Raw genomic sequence first — 25,944 nt, 5'->3', positions numbered from 1 at the left:
CAAAAGCAGTGAGTGGTCTTAAATGCTGGATCATCTCTCCGGCTCCTACAAGCAATTCGAAAAACCAGGATTGGATTTACCTTAGTTGAAATCCAGATTGTGGGACAGATAGTGCTGAGAAATTGCCTGCAGTGGACTCCTCCCGGGGAGAAGCCCAGGACTCAGGATAAAACAGCACAGTCCAGAATGGCCGAGTCTATCAGAAGCCTCAGCTGGCGAATTGGTGACACTTGTAGTGGATTTCATGTTGGGAAATGCTGCTTTTGTCTGCACCTGCCCACATCCTGAAGGCTGACACTTCCAAGTTCATCTCCACGTTATCCAGTGCTCGTCTGTCTCCTCAGACTGGCTTCCCCTGCAGCACTGCTTTCCAACTTCCGGTGTTTTTCCCAGGGTAGTGGAACTGGGAAGAGCAGTACTATGGTGGTGGTGGTGGTGGTTGTGTGCCCCCCCCACCTCCCCACTCCCACCCCACTCCCACCCCCATGTATCTTCATTCACCGCAGCCTCTTGACGGCTATGACAAAGAGACATCTGAAGGACACACAAAACCTGATTTTCTTTTCATTCACTCTTTGAATTATTCAACTAGTTAAAAATATTTTGAGTCAGGAAGATAGCTCAGCTGGCCACCCAAGTGTGGTGACCTGAGTTCAATCCTTAGAACCCATGTAAAGGTTGAGGGAGAGAACAGACTCCGCAAAGTTATCCTCTGTCTTTGGTTTTTTTTTTTTTTTTTTTTTTTTTTTTTTTTTTTTTGGTTTTTTGAGACAGGGTTTCTCTGTGTAGCTTTGCGCCTTTTTCCTGGAACTCACTTGGTAGCCCAGGCTGGCCTCGAACTCACAGAGATCCGCCTGGCTCTGCCTCCCGAGTGCTGGGATTAAAGGCGTGCGCCACCCCTACATACTGACTATGGCATGCCCCACCCCAGCACACATATACAATAATAATAAATACATACTTAAAAATTTAAAAATATTTAAAGCATGCACAATGTGTTTAATACTAAAAAAAAATAATGAAAACCACAATCTTTATTAACCCTTCCTCTTCCAAAGTCGTTATTGTCTGGCGTTATCATCTTTTCGCAAGCTTGTAAGGGAACCAGAGTCATTTCCATCTTACAGATGAGAAAACTGAGGTCTAGAAAAGCAGTGCTCCTTGTCCAGGGGAGCACCATCAGTCTGCTACAGACACAGGGAGAACCTGGAGGTGGCTGGTTGTCCACGACCGGACCCTTCTGAAGATGTTCCTTGTGGTTCAGATGGTCCTCACTGAGCTCAACCTCCACAGAAGGCATAGCGTCGGTTCGGAACAGAACCATAAGAGGCACAGGACAAGCAGGAAGGCAGAGACCCGCCCCACCACCACCTGGGGTTCTGCCACGGAAGTGCCTGGTAACTTTCTGACTCCTGGAATAGAATTCCAGAATGTTTTCCCGTTTTCAGTTCCCCCTCTTCCCATTTTGGGGGGCCCAGCATCACCACAGAGTTGGAGATCCACAGAGCAGGCCCATCACGGTAACTGGGCTGAGTCAGGAACCAGATGAGTCAGCTGGCTTTGAGCCTGACAAGCCATGCCAGCTACAGCATCTCCCCAAGGCATGCTGAGCCCTTCGCCGCTTCATCTGTGAAGTGAGAGTCTTTCCTGCCTGCCCGGAGAGCTGTCCACAGGAGGAGATAAGAACATAAATGGGAAAGGGTTTCATTTATTTATTTTTTTTAATATTTTTTTTGTGGTGCCTGGGATCAAACTCAAGACTTCACACATGCTGGCAAGTGCTCTACTACTGAGCCACACCCCCAGCCCCAGAGAAAGGGTTTTTAATTCTGAGGATTTTCCTTGTGTAAGTAAGAGTACTCCCACCACCGAGTGCAAGGCTGATGAGGCCTGAGACGGCCTCAAGCTGTCACTCCTGGTCTTGAGACTTCACAGGTCTGGGTAATATGTGTCTACTCTAAATCTCAGTAACTCAGCTGTGCGCTACAGCTCACACACGTTATCCCAGCACTTGGGAGCTGAAACAGGAAGGTTGTCACAAGCGCAAGGCCAACCTGAGCTACATAGCGCAGCTCTGAAAACAAAGTACAATCTTGGAACTCACGCGAGATCGCCACTCTCTAAAAAAAGTGTAAGATTTCTTTCTCTTTCTCTCCCTCTTCTTATCTCCCCTTTTCTCTGACTGACACAAACATCCTGTCTTTAACAAATAGTCAGGACATAAGAAGTGGATGTGGTGTTGTAGTCTTGGGGAAAACTGCCTGGTCTTTATTATTTCCTTCTCACTTTAGACACAAGAAACAGAGGCAAGCAGTAACTGGTGTCTGAGAGTCAGTGCTGGAGGATGTGTCCCTTTGCCTAGCAGCCATGCCCTAGGAGAAAAGCTAAGCATTGAGGGGACTAAAGGATAGAATAGAAAAACAATACTCTGGACAAAGAAGCTTTCGACCCCATGTGTCTTCATCTATTTTCTGTTACTACATCAAAATACTTGAGTATCGGTGATTTATTTATTTATTTATTTATTTATTTATTTTATTTTTTTGGTTTTTCGAGACAGGGTTTCTCTGTGTAGCTTTGCGCCTTTCCTGGAACTCGCTTTGGAGACCAGGCTGGCCTCGAACTCACAGAGATCCGCCTGGCTCTGCCTCCCGAGTGCTGGGACTAAAGGCGTGCGCCACCACCGCCCGGCGAGTATCGGTGATTTATAAAGAATAGGGTTTGTATAGTTTATGAGTCTTGGTTCTAGCATTTGAGGAGGACTTTTTTGCTGAATAACAGCACGACATGGTGGAGGATGTCTGGAGAGACAGAATAAATGCTTTGGGGTGTTCTTTTCTTGTAAGTCTACTGCAGCCATGACCGGGGCCCACCTGTAGACTTCACCCAATCCCAATCACTTCTAAACACCCCATATTCAAATAGCACCCCCACAGGAATAGGAAGGTGAACCAATACAGTTCATCTCGCACATGACCTTTTAGGGTCAGATTAAATCACAGCAGCATGCTACAATAAAGGTGTGTGATCTCCATTGTGTACAAGACTCTTATCCATGTAGACAGCCCCACAGAACAGAACAAATATCTCCATCTTTTACAGCAAAATCCCACAGGGCTATCTCTGCATAGAAGAATGGATAACTTTATTATTTTTTTTCCTGAGGTAACTTCTTATATTTTGTAATTGGAAACCGAATAAATAAAGAAGCCAAGAAAGGGAAAAAGAAAAAAGTAATGCAAGAGGAATTATGCAATCATGTGCAAGACCTTGGCCCATGGTCTCCCTGGGACACGCACAGTTCCAATGGGTCTTGGACTGTAGCCTGCTCTTTTGGGCTTGCTCTGGCGTCACTCACCTGTCATCTTTGTGGTCCTGGCACTGGTGGCAGGCAGTACGTGCTTAAGCAGTGTGTGCTGCATGAACCTCTTTCCCACTAGGTGAGCCGTGTGGCTCTGAGCCAAGAGAAGCCTACAGAGAAAAGTTGCCATTTAAGTGGAAAGGAATTGCCCTTCCTGAGTTAAAAAGTTTGTATTGGGGGATTTGTATCTTTCTGTGGAAGGAGCAAATGGAGGCTCCTGTGTTGGGAAAGGCTAGCCCTCATTAGAAGAAAATGAAAGGTGGTTAAGTTATCTGTTGATCTGTTTTTTTGGTGACCAGATTATTTCCGGCCAGTCCCAGCAGGAGAGAGGTGCACTGGAGAGCTTCCCAGTTGGGACAGGGAGACTGGAGAGCCCAGGCAAGGGGACTGGAGAGCCACCCAGCAGTCACCCAGCCACAGGCTGAGCCCTTCTTCCCACACAGAACCTGCTGTCTTACAATTCTGAGTCTTGACATGACCTTGGAGCCAGGCTGCTCAGGTTCAGATCATAAATCGCAGGACCTTAGGCAAATCCCATAGCCTCAGTTCCACATCTGCAAAAGGAGGATAATGAAAACACCAGCTTGCACTAATCCTTTATTTCTGTGCAACAAATTCCTCCCCAGGTCTGATAGCTTAAGCTAATAATAAACATTCATTACCTTCATTTCTGTGGGTCAGGTGTTTGGGAATGGCTTAGCAGGACACTGAGACTTTTTTCTTTTTCTTTTCTTTTTATTTTTTTATTTTTCATTTATTTATTTATTTATTCATTTATTTATTTATTTATAGACAGGGTTTCTCTGTGTAACAGCTCTGGCTGTCCTGGAACTCACTTTGTATACCAGGTTGGCCTCGAACTTGCAGAGATCTGCCTGCCTGTGCCTCCCAAGTGCTGGGATTAAAGGCATGTGCCACCATGCCCAGCTAACACTGAGACTTCATACAAGCTTCAGTCAGGTGTTGATCATCTGAAGGCTCTGTCGAGGCTGGGGGATCTGTTTCCAAAAAGGACCTACCTCCTGAGAGTGGCAGCAGCCTCTTTGGATTGGTCCTAACCCTTTATACACCCAGGTGAGGCAGAGATCAGTCACAGCAGGACTTCACTGACAGTGGTCAGGCGTGGCTGTCCAGTGGGGGCCATCTCAGTCCTCATGGCCAGCAAGTTTGGTATTGTTGACAGAAGGACTCAGTTTTTCCCAAATGAACTACTTTCACAGTAGTCCCAAGTAGCCACAGAGAATGGGTCCCACTCTCCAAGGTGTGTGTGTGTGTGTGTGTGTGTGTGTGTGTGTGTGTGTGTGTGTGTGTGAGAGAGAGAGAGAGAGAGAGAGAGAGAGAGAGAGAGAGAGAGAGAGAGAGAGAGAGAGAGAGACTTTGTTTTCCCCAAAGACAGATTTCTTATTTCAGTAAATCTATTCCCACCTAGGGGCGGTGGCTCATGCTTGTAATTTCAGCACTGGTTGCAGAGTATGGAGGCCAAGACAGGATGATAACAGATTCAAGGCCAGGCTGGGCTACATAGTGAAATCTTACAAAACAAACAAATAGCCTGAAGAGATGGCTTAGTGGATAAGAATAGTTGCTATGTAAACATGAAGATCTAAGTTCAAATCCCTAGTGCCCATTTAAAAAGTCAGGTATGGATGCACATGCCTGTGACCTCAGTGCTGTGGGGCACAGACAGGAGGATTCCTGGGGCTTGCTGGATGCCAGCTGAACTGGTTCAGTGAGAGACTCTGTTCGAAAGGAATAAGGTGGAGAGTGATAGAGGAGGAGGAAACTGCATGTTCTCCTCTAGCCCCTGTGAGCACATGCACAGTGTGCACACTTGCGCACACACACATCTCATACACCAGGCATGCATGCATGCATACAACACAGCCTTAAATATGCAAAGGCCCAATTCCCTTAATTTGTATGATTAATAATTTTATCTCCATATACATATGCATATTTTCATGAAAGGCAGAGTCCGAGCACTGGTCATGTCTCAGGATAAGCCTCGACTTCCAGCTGCTGTGTTTATCCTTTAATTTTTAAAAATTTATTTAAATTTTTTTATACAATATAGTTTGATCATATTTTTCCTCTTCCCCAAGCTCCTCCCAAACCCTACCAATCCAACTTCATGCTTTCTCCCTCTCTCTCAAAAAAAAAAAAAACAAAACCCAAAAAAACAAAAGACAAAACAGCAATCAAAAACCAAACAAATAAAAACTCAATAAGACAAAAACAATACTAAAATCAAACAAAAAGCACACACACACAAAAATGGAGTTCATTTTTGTCATCTTGGGCATGGGACCTGCCAAGTATGGCTGATAGACCCGGGGACACTCTGGATTTGGAGTAGAGAAAACTGATTTTCCCTTTCCCTGCAGGTCTCAAATGCAAACAGCTTCACAGTTGAGGCTGGGACTTTGGGTCTCCCTCCTGTTCCCAGTGAGCAACCGTGCTTCATAACCAGCACACTTTCAGGACTGTAGTGAACACTGAATGAAATAACGCAAGGACGTGCTTGAGACTGCCAGGCACATACAAGGTCATGACACCTGAGCGAAGGCCATTCATACTATTCTTGTTACTACGGTTACTGTTTTATTTGCCTTCCTGGCCCGCTCCTCAGTTCCCTCTCCCTACAGTCACCTCAGCAACGGAGGTTGCTCCCCTTTATTGACTTTTGGGGCCTCTTGAGAGTAGCAGCAGCCTCTTTGGATTGGTCCTAACCCTTTCTATCCCAAGGGAGGTAATGCTGAGTCACACCAGGACTCCATGATGGGGGTCAGGCGGGACTGTCCAGAGGGGGGCCATCTCAATCCTTATGGTTGCTAAAGGGTTGGTCCTTGCTCTCCTTTCTTTATCTCCTCAGTGAGATGCCTACAACAATGAGCCTGGGGAAATACCCCAGTCAGGTCAGTGGGACACACACAGGGCCCTTGCCCACCTGGTACCCAGGTGTGACAGAGTAGAATGATATTGGAGAGTTTGGACAAAACCCAACAGCAAGAAGGCAGAGTTACCTCTCTCCAGTATGCAGGCTATACCTTGCAGAAAATAGCAACCTCGGGCTGTTTGTAGAGGCTTAAACCCAGCTAGGTCCTGCTTGCCAACCCCGGAGCCTTGGCTGTGTTAACTCTGAAGAGGCGATGCCTCCTCCTCACAGGCCTGCTCGGAGCAGGTTCTGTGTTTAATGGAAAGGTGGTGGGCTAGCTGTGACCACTGTGCTTCACATCCCTGCCCTGGCCTCTCACTTGTGAATAATTCAGAAAGAGGCAGCTCATCACTTTGGGTTTAGCCTCTGCGTGTTTCAGTTTCTACCTCTTTCCTTTAGCTTTAGGTCTAAGTTCACGGGCCTGAGGCATGTCACGGGCCTGAGGCATGGAGGAGCATCACCTTGTGTACCTTTCCTTTCCTGGGTGGTTCCAAGCTGCCATCTATTGTCTCTCCTCTTGCAGTCAGGATCTACTGCAGAGCAGCAGGCAGAGTGTGTGGTCCCCCACCCCCAACCCTCGCCCCCCAAAAACACTTTCCTTTCCCTCCTACCTCTGTTGCCCCATCTTCTCAGGATAGGATTCCAAGCCCCTGAGTGGAGACGGGGGTGGGGTGGGGTGGGGTGGGGTGGGCATCTCGCACTCTTTAGAAGGTTCCTCCTGCCTCTTCCATTCGGGAAATTTACTTTGGCTTTTATGTTTTGAGACAGGGTCTCATATACAGCCTTGACCTCATTATGTAGTCAGAAGGTGACCCTGATATCCTGATCCTCATGCCTCCCCTTCTCAAAAGGCTGAGACACAGGTGTGTGCCACCACGTCTGGTTTTAGCCATGCTCGGATTGTACCCAGGGCCTCCTGCGTGCCAGGCAAGCACTCTAGCACCTGGGATGCGTCCCCAGGTCCCCTACTCTCCAGTGTTCACTGTGCTTTCTTCAAGGAACCTAAGAGATCTCCGATGGACAAGGCTCTGAGTGGTATTCAAACTCAAATAATAGCACAGGAAGCAAGTGTAGACAGGGAGAGCACCCTTGACACTTGATGAAAGCATGCGAGGTGAGAAAGATAGTGATAGATAGAGCAGTAAGCATTGCCATGTGAACTTGATAACATTTTTTGCAAGAAGAGAAATAAAACTACGCAAAGAAAAAGTCCTCTCTGCCCCCACCTTCCCCCGCCCCCCAGCTTTGTTGAAAATGTGAGGCCAAGAGGGACAAAATCATCCACAATGCTGGACTTTCCTTTAGCTCAGAAACCTACTGTCCATATTTACCTTTGGTGGGCCCCTGTCTTGTTTCCATGGTTCCACCCGAGAGAGGAAGAGGCAAAAGAGCATGCTAATAGTAATTAATGGCCAGGAGCAATCAGCTGACTTTCAGCCCACGGTTTCCTGGTTGGGTGTCTACGGAAGGTGTAGATGCCCCGATGACTCTACATAGCTGGGTGGATGAAGGGGATTCACAGCGTGGAAGTCTGGTGCCATAGCACACATCAAGCCTCAGCTGGTTCGCTAAGGGTTTCCAGAGCTGGTAGTGAAACCTCTATGACAGAAATGACAAACACATTAGGCTTTCATAACTAAATGTGACTCTACCACAGGGCAGAGAGTAGGAAGAAGTACTCTTGTCAAGTTTCAAGAGACTAAGATTTCTTGACCTCAGCATTACCACCTCTCTCACCAACTGGAGAGAGGCCCAGGCTGGCCTTGAACTCAACAATCACAGTGCTTCAGTCTCCCAAGAGCTGGGTGTAGATAGTTATTTGTTGTGGGGACCTTCCTGTGCCTTGTAGGACAGTCAGTGGCATCACTGGCTTCCATCCCCCTAGAAGCCAGTAACACACACACACACACACACACACACACACACACACACACACACACGAGTTGCAACAACAAAAACGTGGCACCAAGCATCCTGGTGCTATGGACTTTGTTTTTTGTTTTGTTTTTTTAATAACTTTTTTATTTTTATTTTATTTACATTGATGTTTTGCCTGCATGTATGTGTGAAGGTGTCAGATCTTGGAGTTACAGAACCGTTGTTAGCTGCCATGTGGGTGCTGGGAATTGAACCCGGGTCTTCTGGAAAAGAAGTCAGTGCTCTGAATTGCTGAGCCATCTCTCCAGCCCTGGTGCTATCATTGTGATATAGTTTCATTGTGTTCTCCGAAGTTTCATGTGTTGGGGCCTTGGTGAGCCTTTGGAACCTTTAAGAACGGAAAGTGATTGGCCATTGGGGATACTGCCCTGGGAAGTTGTTGTGGGACCCCCAGTTTGTTCCTGTGAGAGTGAGTTGTAAAAGTTCAAGCCCCACTACAGAACGGCTCTGGCTTCTGGCCTTGCCATGTGACATCTTCTGAAATCAATCCTGCCATCGCCATCCACTATGAGGACCTCACCAGAGGCTGGACAGATGGGACAGCCTGGCCTTGGTCTTCCAGTCTTTACAACCAAGCTCAAGTACCCAGTCTCAGTACTTCATTACAGCAACTGAACATGGACTAATACACCCAGTGGTGTATTAGGCAACACCACTCTAGTGTGATGAAGTAAGGATTCTGGGAGTCACACTGCTATGATTCCAAGCACAGTGCCTCAACGTGCAGGAAACTCAAATGTGTTAATAAGCATAAAGGTAAGGTGATTTTTATAGGTAAGTATCTTCCTCTTCTACTGCTGTGAAGAGAAACCATGACCAAGACGACTTCCAAAAGAAAGATTTTGTTGGGGGTCTTGCTTACAGTTTCAGAGGGTTCGTTCATGACCATCATGGTGGGGAGCATGGCAGCAGGCAGGCAGGCATGGCACTGGAGCAGTAGCTGAGAGCTCACATGTTGAGACACAATTACAAGGCAGAGAAAGAGACGCTGGAAAATGTCCTGTACTTTTGAAATCTTAAAGCCCACCCTCAGTGACACACCTCCTCCAAAGTCACACCTCCTAATCCTTCCCAAATAGTTCCACCATCTGGGACCCACACATTCAAATGTATGAGCCTACGGAAGCCATTCTCATTCAAATCACCACAGTAGGCTGCAAACCAGGGCAATTTATCTTCCAAGCCTGAGTAACTCGCGAGTGGAAGGGTTTCAAATAATAATTTCAGAGATCGAGACTGTTAGCAAAGTGAGTGGGCTCATCGGTTCATAAGTCCATATACTGTGTTGAGCAAAGAGCTGAACCTGATATCCCCTGTGTGACTATTTTGCAAAATACATCATACATAGAAACTTCATTTGATCTTCCCAAACTGCTGTCATCACCCCCTTTTCATATGTGGGAACACTGAAGGATGAAGAAGTCCAAAATCACTCTGTGAATTGTATGGTCAGGATCGTGGTCCCAGCAGACTAGTTTCGAAGCCCGTGTTCTTAACCAGTGACCACTGGTGCTCAGGCATCTGAGGGAAGTAGTTATGTTATATTCTGCACACACCACTAGCCCCAGGGAAGCTCTAGGTTACTAACCTTAGGCTTACACATCTTTAGGAAGCAGGGTGTTCAGGGGTTACTGTGATAAAGAGCAGATGGTGCACAGAAATCATTATGTAGGAGAAAAGAGGCAGGTGGCGCCCAACCTGATGCCTGACTTTGAAAAGCTGGTCAGGGCTGCAAAGGTACACCTATTCCAGGAAGTTGTCACTGTAGTAGGACATGCAGTCTTGGATCAAGTGGGTCTTTAGTCTAGGGGCACTCAAAGGTGATACGAATGGAGAAGGCTTAGGAGTCTCTGGCCACATCATTTTGCCACTGGTGAAACCCCAGAGGGCGTTGATAGTGAAGTCCTTCTAGGCCAGCCCTGCTGCCCTAGTTGGTTAGTTAGACTTGCAGATTCCAGAGAGGAGGGATAGGATTAGCATCCTCTAAAGCTGGCAGTCTGAGAAGACAGCAGAGGAACATCCTAGAGATGTGTTGGATAATTCTACCTCTGGTCAGCAGATTATATCGGTGTGTGTGTGTGTGTGTGTGTGTGTGTGTGTGTGTGTGTGTGTGTGTGTGTGTGACAAAGCCCAGTTTTGCCCCTCTGGTCAGGTAGTCAGCCACAATCCTGGGAACTGTGATGTCTGTGCTTTTCTGGTTATGTCTTGAACTCCTTCCTCATTCTGGGACTGTTTGGGCTCAGGCACTTGGTGAAATGCTGAGTCTAGTGTCTGCTAGTATCAATCTTGAACTCCTCCAGGGGCATCTGGGCTGGGGTAGTTAATCCAGAATAATTCCTTTTTACAATACAGAGTGCACGTGTGTCTTTATGATACAGAACATGAAAGTGTCCCTTACAATTGTCCACTCTGCTCTTTCTCTCCCTCCCTCCCTCTCTTTCACCCCTCCTCTCTGCACAGAACTAGTATCTCTTGACCCCAATCAGACAGTTTCCAAAATCCCATCTCTGAGGCTCCTTTAGTTCAATCTTTTTGCCTTTTTTCAACCGTGTCCCAAATCCACCTGGTTCTACTTTCCAGCTCGAAGCTAGTCAAAGCCCGAGCTGAGCCTCTCCCACTGACATGGGATCTGCACCTCACGTTAGAAGTCACACTGTGTACTCGCACGTGGGTGATAAGCAGAGGCACAAATGCATGCATTTCCAGACACCGCGTCAAACAGGCACACGCTGTTCTTCATAATCACACAGAGACAACCACCAGGCACAATGGGCAGAGGGAGAGGCCTGGGAGTGTGGTAAAGGGAGAGGGCATGAGGTCATAGGTGACTGGAGTTCTTAGAGGAGAAGTGGTGTCTAGACCTCAAGCCCCAAGCACACTTTTAATTCTCCAATTACCTCATTTTCTAGAGAAGGAAACTAGAAAGCGTTGTAGGTGGTATGGTGGCAAGGAGGAAGCTGAGGGACTGAGATTTTATATGAGTCACCAAAGGCCACCTTGGATAAGTCATTCTTGCTGAGGCTGTTTTCTCCTCTAACAGAGTCAGACTGCCCTGTGCCTGAGGCACATTTACAGCTTGATTGTGCACCGGACCTCTTTCCCTCCCCTCCCCCCCCTCCCCCTCTCCCTCCCCCCTCCCTCCTCCCTGCATTTCCATGCTGGTTATCAAATAAGGGTCTCATAAGTGCTAGGTATAGGCTCTACTAAGGATCCAAACTCTCAGGCCAAGTAATTCCTATTTTACCAATGAAAACAAACAAACCGATATACAGAGATTAACTCACTCTAAAATCAAATAAATCCCGGCCCTTTACAAGTTGCTTTAGAGCGTTTTGAACCACACAGGTCCACACCATTTCCAAAGTTCAACTCTGACACTCTTCAATCAAGGGTAGCTAAACAGGTGGGTGGATAAAGGGGCTCCCAATAATCTGTCCATGAAAGGTGAAGAAGGCTGTACTGGGGGAGGGAGGCTTAAGAGCTCTCAGACTGCCCAAGGGTCTGAGGCCTTGGTGGCCACATCCCCCGCCCACAGTGTTCAAGCCAGTGTTGCCAGGCACTTCCTCGTTCCGGTGCGCCCTGGACGCAGCTTCTACGCCCAGTGCCTGGGCAACTCAGGCGGGAGGGGGCCAGAGGGGAGGTGTCGCAACCTCCTCCCTCCCTCTTCCCCCGCCTTGGCACTCAGTTACCTCGCAGATGAGCGCTCTCGCAGACTGCGGCGGGCGGCCGGGCGCCCGGCATGTCCCCTGAGTCTGCGCAGACGACGGGCACTGGCCCCTCGCGCACCCTGGACCAAGTCAATCGTACCCATTTCCCTTTCTTCTCCGATGTCAAGGGCGACCACCGGCTAGTGCTGAGCGTCGTGGAGACCACCGTCCTGGGACTCATCTTCGTGGTGTCACTACTGGGCAACGCATGTGCCCTGGTGCTCGTGGCGCGCTGTCGGCGCCGCGGGGCGACAGTCAGCCTGGTGCTCAACCTCTTCTGCGCGGACTTGCTCTTCACTAGCGCCATCCCTCTAGTGCTCGTTGTACGCTGGACCGAGGCCTGGCTGCTGGGCCCCATCGTCTGCCACCTGCTCTTCTACGTGATGACCATGAGCGGCAGCGTCACGATCCTGACGCTGGCAGCGGTCAGCCTGGAGCGCATGGTGTGCATCGTGCGCCTTCAGCGCGGATTGAGTGGCCCGGGTCGGCGGGCGCAGGCAGCGCTGCTGGCTTTCATCTGGGGTTACTCAGCGCTCGCCGCGCTGCCCCTCTGCATCTTGTTCCGCGTGGTCCCGCAGCGCCTTCCCGGAGGGGACCAGGTGAGCGCTGAGCGCTGGCTGCCTGCAGCGCAACCGGTGTCCGGGGCCGGCTGGGGTGGAGAGGGGAGGATCTGACCAAAGCGGTGAGCTAGGATGATGGTGATTAGTAACAGTAATAGGTCGTTTGTGGAATTGAATCCTTTTGGGCAGGCCTACTGCCCAATGCTCCGAAGTTAAATTTCGTCAGTTTCCCCACAGTGCCAAGTGGGTAAGTAAATCCTTCCAAATGCTGTTAAAGGGACTCCCAGATTTTTGCAAAATGAAGCGACTATTATAAGGCTAATTAAGCAATGGGAGCTTACATCCAGATGGGATAGCAGGGTGCAAGATGGCTCCTCATGGAGTTGCTACTTTCTCTCCAGATGTTACGCTACTGTTATTATCACACGTATTTTACAGAAGCTAGGGCACCCAGCATCTCCCTTCGAGCTGGGCTATTACTTGGAAGTACAGTACCAAAGAGAAGCCGTCCGTCCTACAGTGGTGGGATGTCGCCTGGGGGAGGGGTTCCTGCTCTGGAGTTCAACATACTGTGACCAGAAACACTGTTTGTGTGACCGCCTGAACCCTAAACCCAGCGGAGAGCTTATTTTTATAGAGAGGGGGGGATGGATGAAGGCGACATCCTGGGTAAATGGTATCTTAAAAAAAAAAAAAATCAAACCACAAACCTGTTCTTGGTAGTTTGTTTCTTGTGTGGAATACTGTGGAGGGAGATGCTGGATTGATAATAACTTTGAATGGCCAATGAGCGGGAATCCATCAGCCCTGTGGCACTTCATGAAAGAACATATAATTATGCTTGTGGCTATGTCTCCCTGGGTGGGGACAGGGAGTTCAGGGTTAGCTGAGTTGATGGGTACTGCTGGCCTGGAAGAGACCAAGGTGTCTATCTCACTCCAGGCTTGGAGCATCAGGGCAGGCCAAATAGATACTTCTAGTATAAGTGAACGCTCAGGCCTAACTCCACACCAGAGGAATCAGCTAGGCCACAGGCATGTCCGACCTGTATCCAACTGGCTACCTATGTGGAGAGCTGTGAAGATGGCCTGACAGAAATGACAAGGGCCGTGTCACAGTCTCAAAATGTTGGACGCCCCAGTAAGAGCAAGGCTCTGCCGTCCCTTATCTGTTTAAGCTGTTCTTTCACTGAGGTACAACAATAGTGCTGTGTTTTTTTCATAGAACTTAAAGCATTTCTTGTTCTTAACACAAAGATTTCGGTTCCAAGAATTAAGACCCAATAGGATATCTTAAATTCCCAGATGTACTGTCACTTTTAAAATTCATTCAGGTACAATCCTATTTAGCTGGCAAGTAACACGGGGGAGGAGAAGGAGGAGTGGGGGGAAAGGGGGAGGAGGAGGAGGGGGAGGAGAGGGGGAGGAGAGGGGGAGGAGGAGGAGGAGGAGGAGGGGGAGGAGAAGGGGGAGGAGGAGGAGGTCTCCTTTCCTCCCAGCCAAACCCCAGGATGAAACTGTACTAATGCAGTACCCAGGGCTTGAGCAAAGGGCCCTTGCTTGTGCTGTTCACTGTGTATTCATCCCCCTGGGAGGGAGTGTGTGACAGGAGCCTGCTACGGCACTTCCAGAAGGTTACTGCAGGTGCTTCTGTGGAGATCATGGTTAGATACCTCTTGTTTTAATGAAAAAACACCTCCTGGATTTCAAGGGTCTTTGCAGGAGCATTTGGGCAAAGTCATTAGGGCAGAATGGGCCGATGCTGTTTTAGGGGCCAGGTGACAGGGCCTTAGATATTGAAAGTAGTAGGGTTGGGATGGGGAAACTTATAATGAAAAAAAATTGAGACAGTGTCCTAGTGTTCTGGCACCCTGTCTTTCCTGTCATCTCCCCTTCCTGTCTCTCTCCCTCCCCACTACCCTCTCTATCTCCCTCTCCCCCTCCCTCTTCACTCCCTCTCTCCCTTCCTCCCTCTCTCTTTCTTGGCTTTTTGAGACAATGTCTCTGTTATGTATTTCTAACGGCCCTGGAAATCCCTATGTAGACCAGGCTGACCTTGAACGCACAGAGATCCTCCTGCCTCTGCCTCCCTAGTGCTGGGATGCAAGGCATGAGTCATTTTGCCCAGTTAGCTATCCCTCTCCTGTAGAATGCAGCTGTCCCCTCTTCTCTGAGGCTTAACTTCCCTCCGTTTCAGCTACTGTGGCTTCAGTAACCCATGGACAAGTGAGGTCAGAAAATATTAAGTGGAAATTCCAGAAAAATAATCCTAAGTTTTAAATAACTTTTATTTCAGTCTATGGTTACAATTTTTTCATTCTGGCTAATCCCTTACTGTGCCATATTCATAACTTAAAATTTAGCCTAAGGGTGTATTTATAGAAAAATACAATATAGTGCATATAGGGGTCAGTGTACCTATGGTTTCCATTATCTTGTAGAGGGTTCTAGAACATGTCCCCTTAAGAATAAGAGGACCTGTGCATTTCATATTTTCTGTATTCATGCCAAGGGATCCTAACACAGAGAAACACCCCAGTTCCTCAAAGACTGTGGCCTGGCTTTGTGGGAAACATTCCATTTTATAAACTTAGCAGTTGAAGAAATGAATAGGAGTAGGCAGGGTGAGCGTCAGGAGAGTGAGGAGGTGTAGCCGCCTAAGACTGAAAATGGCAGAGAAGGATCTGGTCTAGGCTGAGGCAAGTTTCACGTTTAAAATTAGCAGAGCCAGGGGTGGCAACTCACCTCTGTAATCACAGCACTCAAGGGGCTGGCGCAGGAGGATTGCCATAAGTTTGAGGTTGTCCAGGCTACAGAGTGAGGCCCAGTCTCTAAATAAATACAAATAACAGATGTCTGTTTTTCCAGTCCTCGGGTTGACAGCTTCCGGCTTGTGGGTCTTGTTTGCCTTTCCCAGTGGGATGCTACAAATGGAGGTTTTGGATGAAGAATTATTTCCTTCCCACCAACTGAGAGCACAGACAGCTCCCTCCCGACTCCCCTGAGAGCCTCTGCTCTCATGAGACCCCTCACAACCGTCATCCATGTAGACTTGGGTACCTTGCCATCCAGGGGAGCTGATAGTCATGCTAGTAATTCTAACCTGTGTGGTATTTGAGTGTGAGCTTTGGAGCCTGAGCCTCACTCACATTCTGGAGCAGTTCCTGCTCCAGAAGAAGGCAAGCCTTCTCGCCTCTACCCGCAGTGCTCTCCTTGTTTGAAGTATGGGTCTCAGGTATCAACAGCATGAGATTGCCATGGGAACTTGTGTCTGATAAATGGACCAACACCTGGTGTGTATACAGTTAAGTGCTCAAGAATTACTAGCTGTTATTAGTTTCCTTATCTTGGGGCATCAACCTTTAAACATCCTTCAAACAGCACAATTCTTCCAACTGCTGTAACCAGCTGCCATTTCAAGAGGGTGGACACTTCTTAGCAACGCTAACTTCACAGCCAGGTCCACTCCGTCTGCTCCAATGGGATGCCTGCCCGTGTGTGCTGTGGCCCTGCCTTGGCCCTGGCCCGGTGGTGACCCACACTCATGGGTAGGGAAGACTGTCCACTTTGGCTAGAATATGCTGTCCATTCATTCCACAAACATTTGCTGAGCACCCTTCTCCGCCCACCCCACCACAAGCCACATAAACACACATCAGGTGTTTTTACTAAGTGCACATGGGCCCAGATACTGCCCGAGACTGTAGTCTGGTGTGGTCTGTGGTCTAGTAACCCCACAAGTAGGGTTCCCATTATTATTTTCTGAAAGAAGAAATAACCAAAGTCAGGCAAAAATAGTTCCAGAACATAGCCTGGCTCTGGTTCTTCTGGGTGTCACAGCCTCTGAACTCATGAATCTTAATGCCCTGTGGACCCGTCACGCCACCCTTCCTTGTTATAATGCAAGGTCAGTAAGCTATCCTGTCTTTCTGTTGAATGTGGATTGTCTGAGGAGACCATAGTTAACTTGCCTTTATTAGGAAATATTAGAGAATATCTTTTGGAAGTCTGTGTTGGCACATTCCTGCAGTCCTAGCACTCTGGAGCTGAGGCAGGGAGATCATAAAATCATGGCCAGCCTGGGAAATTTAGTGAGATTCTGTCTCAAGAAAAGAGTTGAGGGGTGTGTGTGTGTGTGTGTGTGTGTGTGTGTGTGTGTGTGTGTGTGTATGTGTGTGTGTAGCTCTGTTGGTGTACCTGGCCCTGGTTTCATCCCCAGCACCACCTAAACCAGGCACTGTGATCCACACCTGGAATTCTGCACTAGGAAGGTAGATGTGAGAGGTTCAGAAGTTCAAGGACATCCTTGGCTATATAGTAAGTTAGAGGCCAGCCTGAACTACATAAGACCATGTCTCAAAAAAATAAATGAATAACTAAATAGATAAATAAAGTTGATAAAAGAGCAGATATCCAGTGGCGAGTCCTTATTCCTTAGAACAGTCTTGCGATCTTCTATTTTGGTTGAAGTGCTGGCACAGGGAAGATGGTTTACCTAGGGGTTCCCTGGAGTGATGCGGTGAGAACCAGCATTTAAATAAATCCCCAAAGTGGAGAAGGATCAGCACTTGAGCAGAGCCTGCTGCGGACAGTATGCCCATCCCCAGAGAGTCTCAGGAGTTCCTTCATTCTGCAGTTTGGTACTGAGTCCCTAATGTGTGCCACGCATCATGTGCCTCAAAGAAGATGGGCTTGGTTCTTGCCCACTGCAGCATGCTGTGGTGGGGTCCCTACAGGAAGCGAGGTGACTACTGCCCAGGTTCAGAGGGATGTGAAAAGGGCTCTTGTGGGTAGCAGCGAGCAGAGGAGGGGCTGGATGCATGGGCAGGGATAGCGGGAGAGTCAGAGGCGCCCTTTAGGATGCCTAGGGTGGCCTGGTGAGAGCAAGGTGGACCTCAGGGACAGGGAGGCTAGTGAGAATGAGAGGGAACACTTGGATAGCTACTAGGACCTCAGAGTTTCCGTGTAGCTGGTGGGAAGCAGGAGGCACGAAGGTTCTGGAAACCCAGAGAATGGCGGCTTCATGTTCCAGTGTGGTAATGCAGGAGGTAGAGTCATATGGGGGAGGGTGGCCAAAACTGTATAGGTTTGTGAAACCTCCTGCAGGGTGTCCTTTGGGAGTGAGACTGGGGTTAGGGAGAACACTAACTGAGCAGGAAACTGGAATGGATCATTTGCCAAAAGAAACTATGGAGGGTTGAGGATGTAGCTCAGTGATGGAGTGCTTGCCGAGTGTGTGTGTGTTTAATCGAAGGTTTAATCTCTAGAACTAAAAACAAACAAATACAAAGCTATGGAAATGGAGGAGGCATCCAGGGGGAGGGGGAGACCGGAAGGGGCAGAACACTGGGAGATGGCAGCCATACTTAACCCTTTGCTGTGCTTAACCTCCATCTTCAGCCTGTCTGGTCCCAACATCTGAGTGCCACCCCCATTCCCTTCCAGAGATGGCTGAAACAGCTCCCTTTTGGCTTCTGGAAGTACCTGGACTTCCTAAGGCAGGGTCAGAGCCTTGCTCATCAGACTGTGGCCTTACACTAGCCCAAGCACTCTGTCTGGTGATGAATGAACAGATCCCATTAAAATACTGTTGCTGGTGTTGCCAATTCCACTTTCAGATCTCAGCAAAGCAGTCAGGCCTAGCAGTTTGGTTTCCAAATTTCTTTTATGAAACCAGAAAATATTTCAGATGTATAGAAAAGGTTCAGAGGCTATGATAACATCATGTGCCCACCTTCCAATGTCAGGCACTGCCCAGTTCCTCTGCAAATCACAGTCTGTCAGAGGAGACTAGAATCAAAGTGACTTGTCAGATGGAGTTTCTCATAGAAATAAAGTTACGACATCTGCTCAGATCTGTGAATGGTGGCATGATGCCTTTTTGTTGTTTTAATAATTAAGCTTTAAAGTTTTTAAATTTATTTACTGTGTGTGTGTGTGTGTGTGTGCATGTGGGTGCATGCATGAGCCACAGCACATGTGTGGAGGGAAGAAGACAAATTTCAGGAGTCACTTCTCTCCTTTCACAATGTGGGTCCGAGGGATCAAACTCAGGAAGTCGGGCTTGGCAGCAAGCGCCTGTACCCACCGAACCATCTCACTGGCCCAGCTGGTTTGAAATGAGCATCATCACCTTGTACTTCATCTCCGATGCGATAGAACGCCTTCTGAAAAGTGTGTGAAGCTGTCACTTAGATCATTCCCACTGACTCTTAGCTCAGAAGGTACTGCGAACAGTTCCCCCTTTCCTTTCTTGTCACACTTCCTGTCTGTAGTGAGAGCCACAAATCAGAAGCCAAAGGGTGTCTTCATGAGAAGAATTTGGGAAGCTCCCCGGGCTGAGTGTGTCGTCGCTGCTGGTCATGTTTACCCAACTCTGATGATGAGCTGATATCTGATAACCACTTTTCCCTACAAGCAAGCTCTCTTTTTTTCTCTCATTAAAAACAAAACTACACCGGGCGGTGGTGGCGCACGCCTTTAATCCCAGCACTTGGGAGGCAGAGCCAGGCGGATCTCTGTGAGTTCGAGGCCAGCCTGGGCTACAGAGTGAGATCCAGAACAGGCACAAAGCTACACAGAGAAACCCTGTCTCGAAAAACCAAAAAAAAAAAAAAAAAACAAAAAAAAAACAAAAAAACAAAACTACATAGCAACAGTTAGAAAATGTAGGTAACTGAAGGAAGAGGGAGGGGGAGCAATAGAGGGTGATAGAATGGAGGAAATATTTGTCATTTTCAGGGGAAGAAAAGGACCAGCAAAAGGAGGAGGAGGGATGGGGAGGGCACTGGAGAGCTGAATGAGAACAAAATGGGAATGTCAGAGTGAAATCCATTCCTTTGTATGCTAACCAAAAGCACTTATAAAAAGGTTGATAAATTCTGGGGCTGGAGATGTAGCTTAGTTGGTAGAACACTTGCCTGGCATGCATGAAGCTCCGTGTTCAATTCCTAGCACTGCATCAACCAGGTGTGATGGTACAGATCTGTAATCCCAGCATTTTTTTCCCTCATGTAGGGAGAATACTTACTCTATCATATGCATTTTCTTATAAAGTTTCATAAAGCCAGGAGGGATTGGCCCAGGAACAGAAGGCGGCTTTTGGGGAGAAATCTTAGGAACTTTAAGAAATAGTTCTGAGGTCATGTTTTCCTACCCTTAGATACCTTTTTTCTTTCACAAATATAGAAATTAGAAACCAAATTCCATTTAGGACTGAAGCCTTTCTTCGTGACTGAGGTTTCAGCACACCTGTCCATACCTGTGGACTCCAGTGTGCTAAGTGAGGGTCCTATAGTGGGCAGAGAACTGAATACAAACTGGAGGCCACGTGGATTGGTCCAGGAACAGCAGGAACACAGCTGCCAGAACTCAGGATCACCGAGAGACACACACGTCTCCGTTCATTCATCAAAATGAGGAACAATGTAACAAGCTCTGTCCCATTAGCAGGGGACGTGGGAGGAGAGGAGTGAGTTTAGAGTGTCCAGCCCATTTATGACCCATTTAACAAGGCTGGAAAGGGAAGCAACATCCTCATCTCCCTTTTCAATGTATGGACATGATTAAAATGTTTTATTTTGTTGTTTTGAGACAGGGTCTCACTGTGTAGTCTGTGGGAGTCCAGCTCCTACCTTTTGAAGGGTTCTTAGGTGGAGGAGAAAGGAATAGGAAATATCAGCTAGAAAGAGAAACCTAGCTGACAAGAAGAAAGACAGAAACACAGGATAGCTTCGGGAGGGCCTGGATCAATACCCAACAGCCCCATGCTTTATTGAAAAGGGCTTTTTATAACATGCCAAGGGGAGAGACAAAAGACCTCCCCCTTGCAAGATCAAAGCACACCGTGCAGCCAAGTGTAGACACTTCCAAACACCTGGTAACCATGCCCGTGTCCAAATAATCTCATTATGCAGCCCTGCTGGGTAAAGCAAGCTCAGATTCTCTGACCCTGAGTAATTTCTCACTTAGATAGCCTCTGTGGGCTCCCACAGGAGTCAAGGATGGCAGTTTTCATGCCTCAGCCTTGTTAAGGCTGAAATGACATGCACATGGCACCACATCTGGCATGGTTAAAACATTCTACCTTACTTTTTTGCCCTGAAAAGTTTTATTGGTAGCTCTTTTGTTGTTGTTGTTGTTGTTGTTGTTGTTTATCGAAACAGGGTTTCTCTGTGTAACGGTCCTGGATGTCCTGGAACTCACTCTGTAGACCAGACTGTCCTTGAACTCACTGAGATCTGCCTGCCTCTGCCTCCCAAGTGCTGAGATTAAAAGCATGTGCCACCATCGCCCAGTTATTGGTAGCTCTCTTGATGTTTCTTTAATACTTTTTGGAGCTATTTGTTACCAGTGAAAACAAGTAACCTTTAGTTGTTCTTGAAGGATGTTTCTAGCTTTAGTTTCCTCTTCTATGAAATAGAAAAATTAATAATGTGAGTTTCAATAAGGTTGTTGTAAGCATAACAACATTGCTGCATTTAGGAAGCAGTTCTTGGTGCATGGTAAATGTTCAATAAATATGAAATGCTTCTGTTTTCTGCTAATACTGTGTATGAAACTATTTGACAACATTTTGAGTTTGCTCAATTATGATTCACATTGGCAAATGTTAAAATTTATGATTTTTCCTAGTGTATTTAGTATTCAATAACTATTGATCAAATGATCGAATGGATGCCTGTGGCAGAGATACATATACTATATCAAAACTCATCAATATGACCTTTTACATTGCATATGCTCTTAAATAGGTGTTCTGATGTTTGGGAGGGTTTGGGGTGAATTGTGTTCTAAATATCTCTGTTCTTATTGTCAAGCAGGCACAAGAAGTTCAGGTGTGGGAAGATACATTCACATTCATACTCCATTTCCACTGATATATTTACTCAATGGAAGGAACTGTCACAATAATAGATTTTTACTGTTCAGTAGACTCCTCACACCTTGGTTTTGTAGTTAGTATCAAACTTTTGAATTCAACACAGCACGATCACAGGCCTCCATGCCTTTCGAACATTCTAGGCGTTTGCCTCAGGGCTCTGTCCTGTTCCCAGGAGGAATAGCGCTCCAAAGTCTGGGCACCAGACATTTCCTTGAAGAGAGATGGCCTATTGTTTGAGGCAGACTGACAGTATGCTTGTGTGTGTGTATGGTGTTCATTGTTATTGTTTTGGAGTTTCGTGTCTCTGCTTTTTAAAGATTTATTAATTTTATTTTAGGTACACAGGAATGTTTTGCCTCCTCCATGTATGTTTGTGCCCCTACATGCATGCCTGGTGTTTGTGGAGACCAGAAGAGGGCATCAAATCCCCCAGAAATGGAGTTAATGATAACCGTGAGCTGTCATGTAGGTTCTGGGAACTGAACCCTGGTCCCTGCAAGAGTAGCAAGTTCTTTTAACCACTGAGTCATCTCTTCAGCCCCCATTTTATGTGTGTGTATGTATGTATGCATGTATGTATGCATGTATGACCTGAGACAGGGTCTTATTAATGTTGCCTGGGCTTGTCTTAAACTGCTTGGTCCTTGCAATCTTCTTGCCTTGGTCAGAGTAGCTGGACTACATGTGTACCTGACTTTGACACATTCAGGCAATTGAACACCCTCAATTAAACAACACCCAGACCCTCTTGCTTTAGCAAAGTGTCACTGCACTGGACCCTCAATCCTGTCTCCAAATGCTTGTGTGTGGCATGTGCATGTGACTTCCAGTCTATGTAACCTCCCTGAGGTCAAGTTTCTCTTCTTTAAAGAACCCAGCTTGGAAGAGAAGGCTCAAACACTCTTTGCCTGGAGAAGTGGAAGCCTGGAGAAGTGGAAGGACCAATCCTGGGGAATTTCTCCAGCTCTTACCTGCCTAGGACTTGGAGTTTCAGCGCCTTCCTGGAGAAAGAGAATTATAATTATGTAACCCTAGGCACCTGGGACAGGGGCCGGTACGAGGCAATGTCATGGGCAGAGAAGGAATGGATTCTGGGGCTCACTGTCACAGCAGCTGAGTAACACACAGTGTAACAGTGTACCACAGCCCTAAACTAGGACTGGGTTAAAGGCTAAAGAAGAAGTCAGCGTTTAAATGATATTGTTTTCCCTTTTGTAAACAGGAAATTCCAATTTGCACATTGGATTGGCCCAGCCGCATAGGAGAAATCTCATGGGATGTGTTTTTTGTGACTTTGAACTTCCTGGTGCCAGGACTGGTGATTGTGATCAGTTACTCCAAAATTTTACAGGTATGTTAGTTTCAGTGTTGTTCTGAACTTCACTTCTGTCTGGGCACTTCCAGTAGAATCTTAGAACTTCCGGGTCAGAGGATACCTTGAAGGTTCTCACAGTGCAATCTTGATTCACTGTGCAGATCCTCTGCTACCCCCTGTAACAGTGAGGGATGAGAATTTGTATATTTATTTTGGCTTTTGTTTTCTAAATCAGTTATCTTCCTGTGAATCTTTTCATCATTAAAATACTACCGAGTTATAAAAACATTAAGTTGAAAACAGGCACAGAACTGTGTAATGCAGAAGTTGAAAATCTATTCTCTTCCCAACCTTAATGGCCCAGCTGTGTCTCTGCCCCATTACAGCACCATGTATACTTGTGTGTAGGTTCAGATGGTCAGATGGCTGTTGGCACTGTTCACTGTTCTTTTCAGATATGAGATACTGCTGCCTAATAACTTCCTTTTTTTTCACTCAGCACCGTATCAGGACATCTTTCTGTATCAGTTCTTGTATCTTATCTTGTTAGTTAAGAGTTACACAGCCTTCGTCATATAGGTATGATATAATCATTTTGTGGACTTTGGAGTTGTGTCCACTGTTTTCCCACAAACCCAGCAGTGACTAACAATGTCTACTTCGTAAGATTTGTTTTTATGGAAGTATCATATACTAATATAAAATCACACCCAGCTTACGTATTCCGCTCACAAATTGAACACTCTCATAAAGTGGCTCCTAGATGGAGAATAGAACTTGGCCAGAAGTCCTTCCTGTCCCCATGGGTCAGTGACCTTTTCCTTGGGAAGGTCCACTTCAAGTGTGTGTGGCACCAGAAATAAATGAAGTCTTCTAGAAAAGTAAGTGTATGTACACAGACATATAAAAGATGGGCCAGCCTCTGCTTCCTGCCTCTAAAGGCATCCTACTTGCAAGGAAGGTGCCACCCAACAAACACAAGCATGTATATTTACGCCCACTTATAAGGTTTACCTCAAAGCTCTTGAGCCCTCTTGGAAGTGTGTATTGGTTCAATCTTAGTTTTATAGCATCTTTTGTGTGGGTCATGATAAACAGGTGTGTTAAAAAGGCCCTGATCACCTTCTGGCCATTTTACGGCCCTTTATGGCTGTGGATCTGTAGCCTTCTTACAAACAGAACCTCACCTAACACTGCCAGTCCCTGGTTCTGTGGGAGATGGTGTTTAACTCTCTAGCCAGACTTGTCCCACCAGATGACTCTCCGTCTCTGAAGGGATCCAAGCTTGGACTTATTCTACTATGTGAGGCAAATTCCAGGGGCTGAAATGGATGGCTTGGCATATTTTAATGTTATAAAAGAATTAATTAGTATCATAAAATCACAATGAAGGAAGAGAAAGAAAAGGACAGAGAAAAATAGAATAAATTTTTAAATGTTTGTGTTGTTTTGGTTTTGTTGAAGCAGGGTCTTACTCTATAGTTCCGACAGGTCTGTAGCTCCCTATGTGGACTAGACTGGCCTGGAACTTGCATTAATCCTCTGTCTCTGCCTCCCAAGTACTAGGATTGCAGGCATGCACTACTGTGCTAGGCTGCATGCATGTAGTGTTTATCATGCAGTGCAGCAAGCACCAACTCATCTTACCCTAAAAGAAGATTCTCAGACAAGATGGTCCAGAGATGTTGTGCAATTTACCCAAGGTCATGGGGCTTACAGGTGTCAGCTTCAATATTTAAACCCAAGCAGACTGGCCCCATGGCCCCACCCAACACCCAAACCTCAGAGGTTTGTAAAGAGTGCTACGTGCAGAATGTTGGCAGGAAGTAGGTGTGGTTCAGGAGTGTGCAAGTTATAATCTGCCTTGAAGGATCTTTGACAAAGGGGCAGCTGGGCAATGATGCTGTGTTCTAAAGCAAGAAACACCACAGCACAAGAGTGATTCTGTGTCAGGCGAAGCTAAAGCAAGCTGTCAGCTATTGCGCAAGCACCAAGGATCAGTGAGGGGTATAGTGGAGAGCAAAGAACCATGGGAACAGATATGAGGCTTGGAAGGTTCTTTTGAAACCACCTAGCTTTGAGTCTTTGCTGGTTTACTTTGCTGGGTTACTTGGGCTCGCGACTTGCATTCTCTGGGCCCCATTTCAATCATCTGCAAACTGGCAGCCTTAATTTCTAGTATGAAGCTGCATAAGGCAAGTATGTGAGAACTGCCCGCCATGAATAGCATGGCAGATGCTACTCTGCTGGGCTGTTCTTCCAACCCTTCCTTCTGAGTATACTAGGGAATTGCCTCACCCGGGTGAGGTGCAAATCTAATTATCTTGTCGTTAAAAACCAGGAGTCAGAGAAAAATCGGAAAGATCAGAGAAGCAGGGGAGCAGCCACCAGTGACTTCATACCTCTTCATTTCTCTGACCAAAAGGGGCTGAGATCCTGTCTCAGCCCCCCTTTACCACTTCCTGCCCCTCTTTCTACAGTCCTCCAAACCCCTATGGTTAGCTAGTGGCTGACTCCACCTTCTGATGCCAAGCAAGCTTTATTTGTGAGAACACAAACAAACAAATATCACACAACACCCAGGTTCCCCAGGGGTTAAACAGTGGGTCAAGGTTTGGAACAAGAATAAGAAATCATGGCTGGAGCAGACTGGCTGGGGAGCAGGGAGGGGCAGCAGCGCCTAAGCTCCCCTTGTTGGTGACCACTCGTGAGACATGGAGAAGTCAAGAGGGCTCTGGTATGCCCCCTTTCCATGTGTGACACACCCTCCTGTGTGATTCCCCATCCACAGCAATCTCAATCTCAAGACTGGGTCTTTCCGTCAGGGAAAATCAGAAAACGTCTTCAGAACCAGGAGGGGGAGAGAGCCCTCCTTTCTGTCCTCTGGACAACAGTGCTCTCCCCAGGCTCCCCCCACACTTGAGTGTAAACTCACAGCCCTGCACATCTCAGAGCCCTGCACAGCTTCCCTGTGCAGCAGGAGGTCTGTGTGGTTTGCAGTGGCTCCCTGAGTGCTATAGGTCACAGTTGAATTTAGACCCATTGCTTTTGTTTTTTTTTTTTTTTTTTTTTTTGGTTTTTCGAGACAGGGTTTCTCTGTGTAGCTTTGCGCCTTTCCTGGAACTCACTTGGTAGCCCAGGCTGGCCTCGAACTCACAGAGATCCGCCTGGCTCTGCCTCCCGAGTGCTGGGATTAAAGGCGTGCGCCACTACCGCCCGGCTAACCCATTGCTTTTTTATACATG

At 47.1% G+C, this 25,944-nt stretch overlaps 1 protein-coding gene and 1 long non-coding RNA gene across 3 annotated transcripts in view; one reads left to right on the top strand and one right to left on the bottom strand.

Annotated features, from left to right (window-relative positions):
* Positions 1-834: 834 nt before the first annotated feature.
* Positions 835-4,073, bottom strand: LOC128094064 (uncharacterized). The gene is made up of 3 exons (XR_008212835.1): positions 3,820-4,073; positions 3,359-3,471; positions 835-1,663 (listed from the first exon to the last, which is right to left on the bottom strand). It is a non-coding gene; the product is annotated as an uncharacterized LOC128094064 (long non-coding RNA).
* Positions 4,074-11,378: 7,305 nt separating this feature from the next.
* The window catches only part of LOC128124527 (free fatty acid receptor 4), a 92,508-nt gene continuing 77,942 nt past the window's right edge, over positions 11,379-25,944 (top strand). For both annotated transcript variants that reach the window (XM_052760931.1, XM_052760930.1), the window contains exons 1-2: positions 11,379-12,540; positions 22,607-22,735. In XM_052760931.1, the coding sequence (XP_052616891.1) occupies positions 11,974-12,540; positions 22,607-22,735 (696 nt within the window). In that variant the 5' untranslated portion in view covers positions 11,379-11,973. The remainder of the gene's footprint in view (positions 12,541-22,606; positions 22,736-25,944) is intronic.

Source organism: Peromyscus californicus, unplaced genomic scaffold, assembly GCF_007827085.1.
Source record: "Peromyscus californicus insignis strain IS unplaced genomic scaffold, ASM782708v3 Scaffold_4__1_contigs__length_199733344, whole genome shotgun sequence".
NCBI lineage: Eukaryota > Metazoa > Chordata > Mammalia > Rodentia > Cricetidae > Peromyscus > Peromyscus californicus.
Note: the sequence above shows the minus strand (reverse complement) of the source record. Positions and strands in the feature narration are given on the sequence as shown.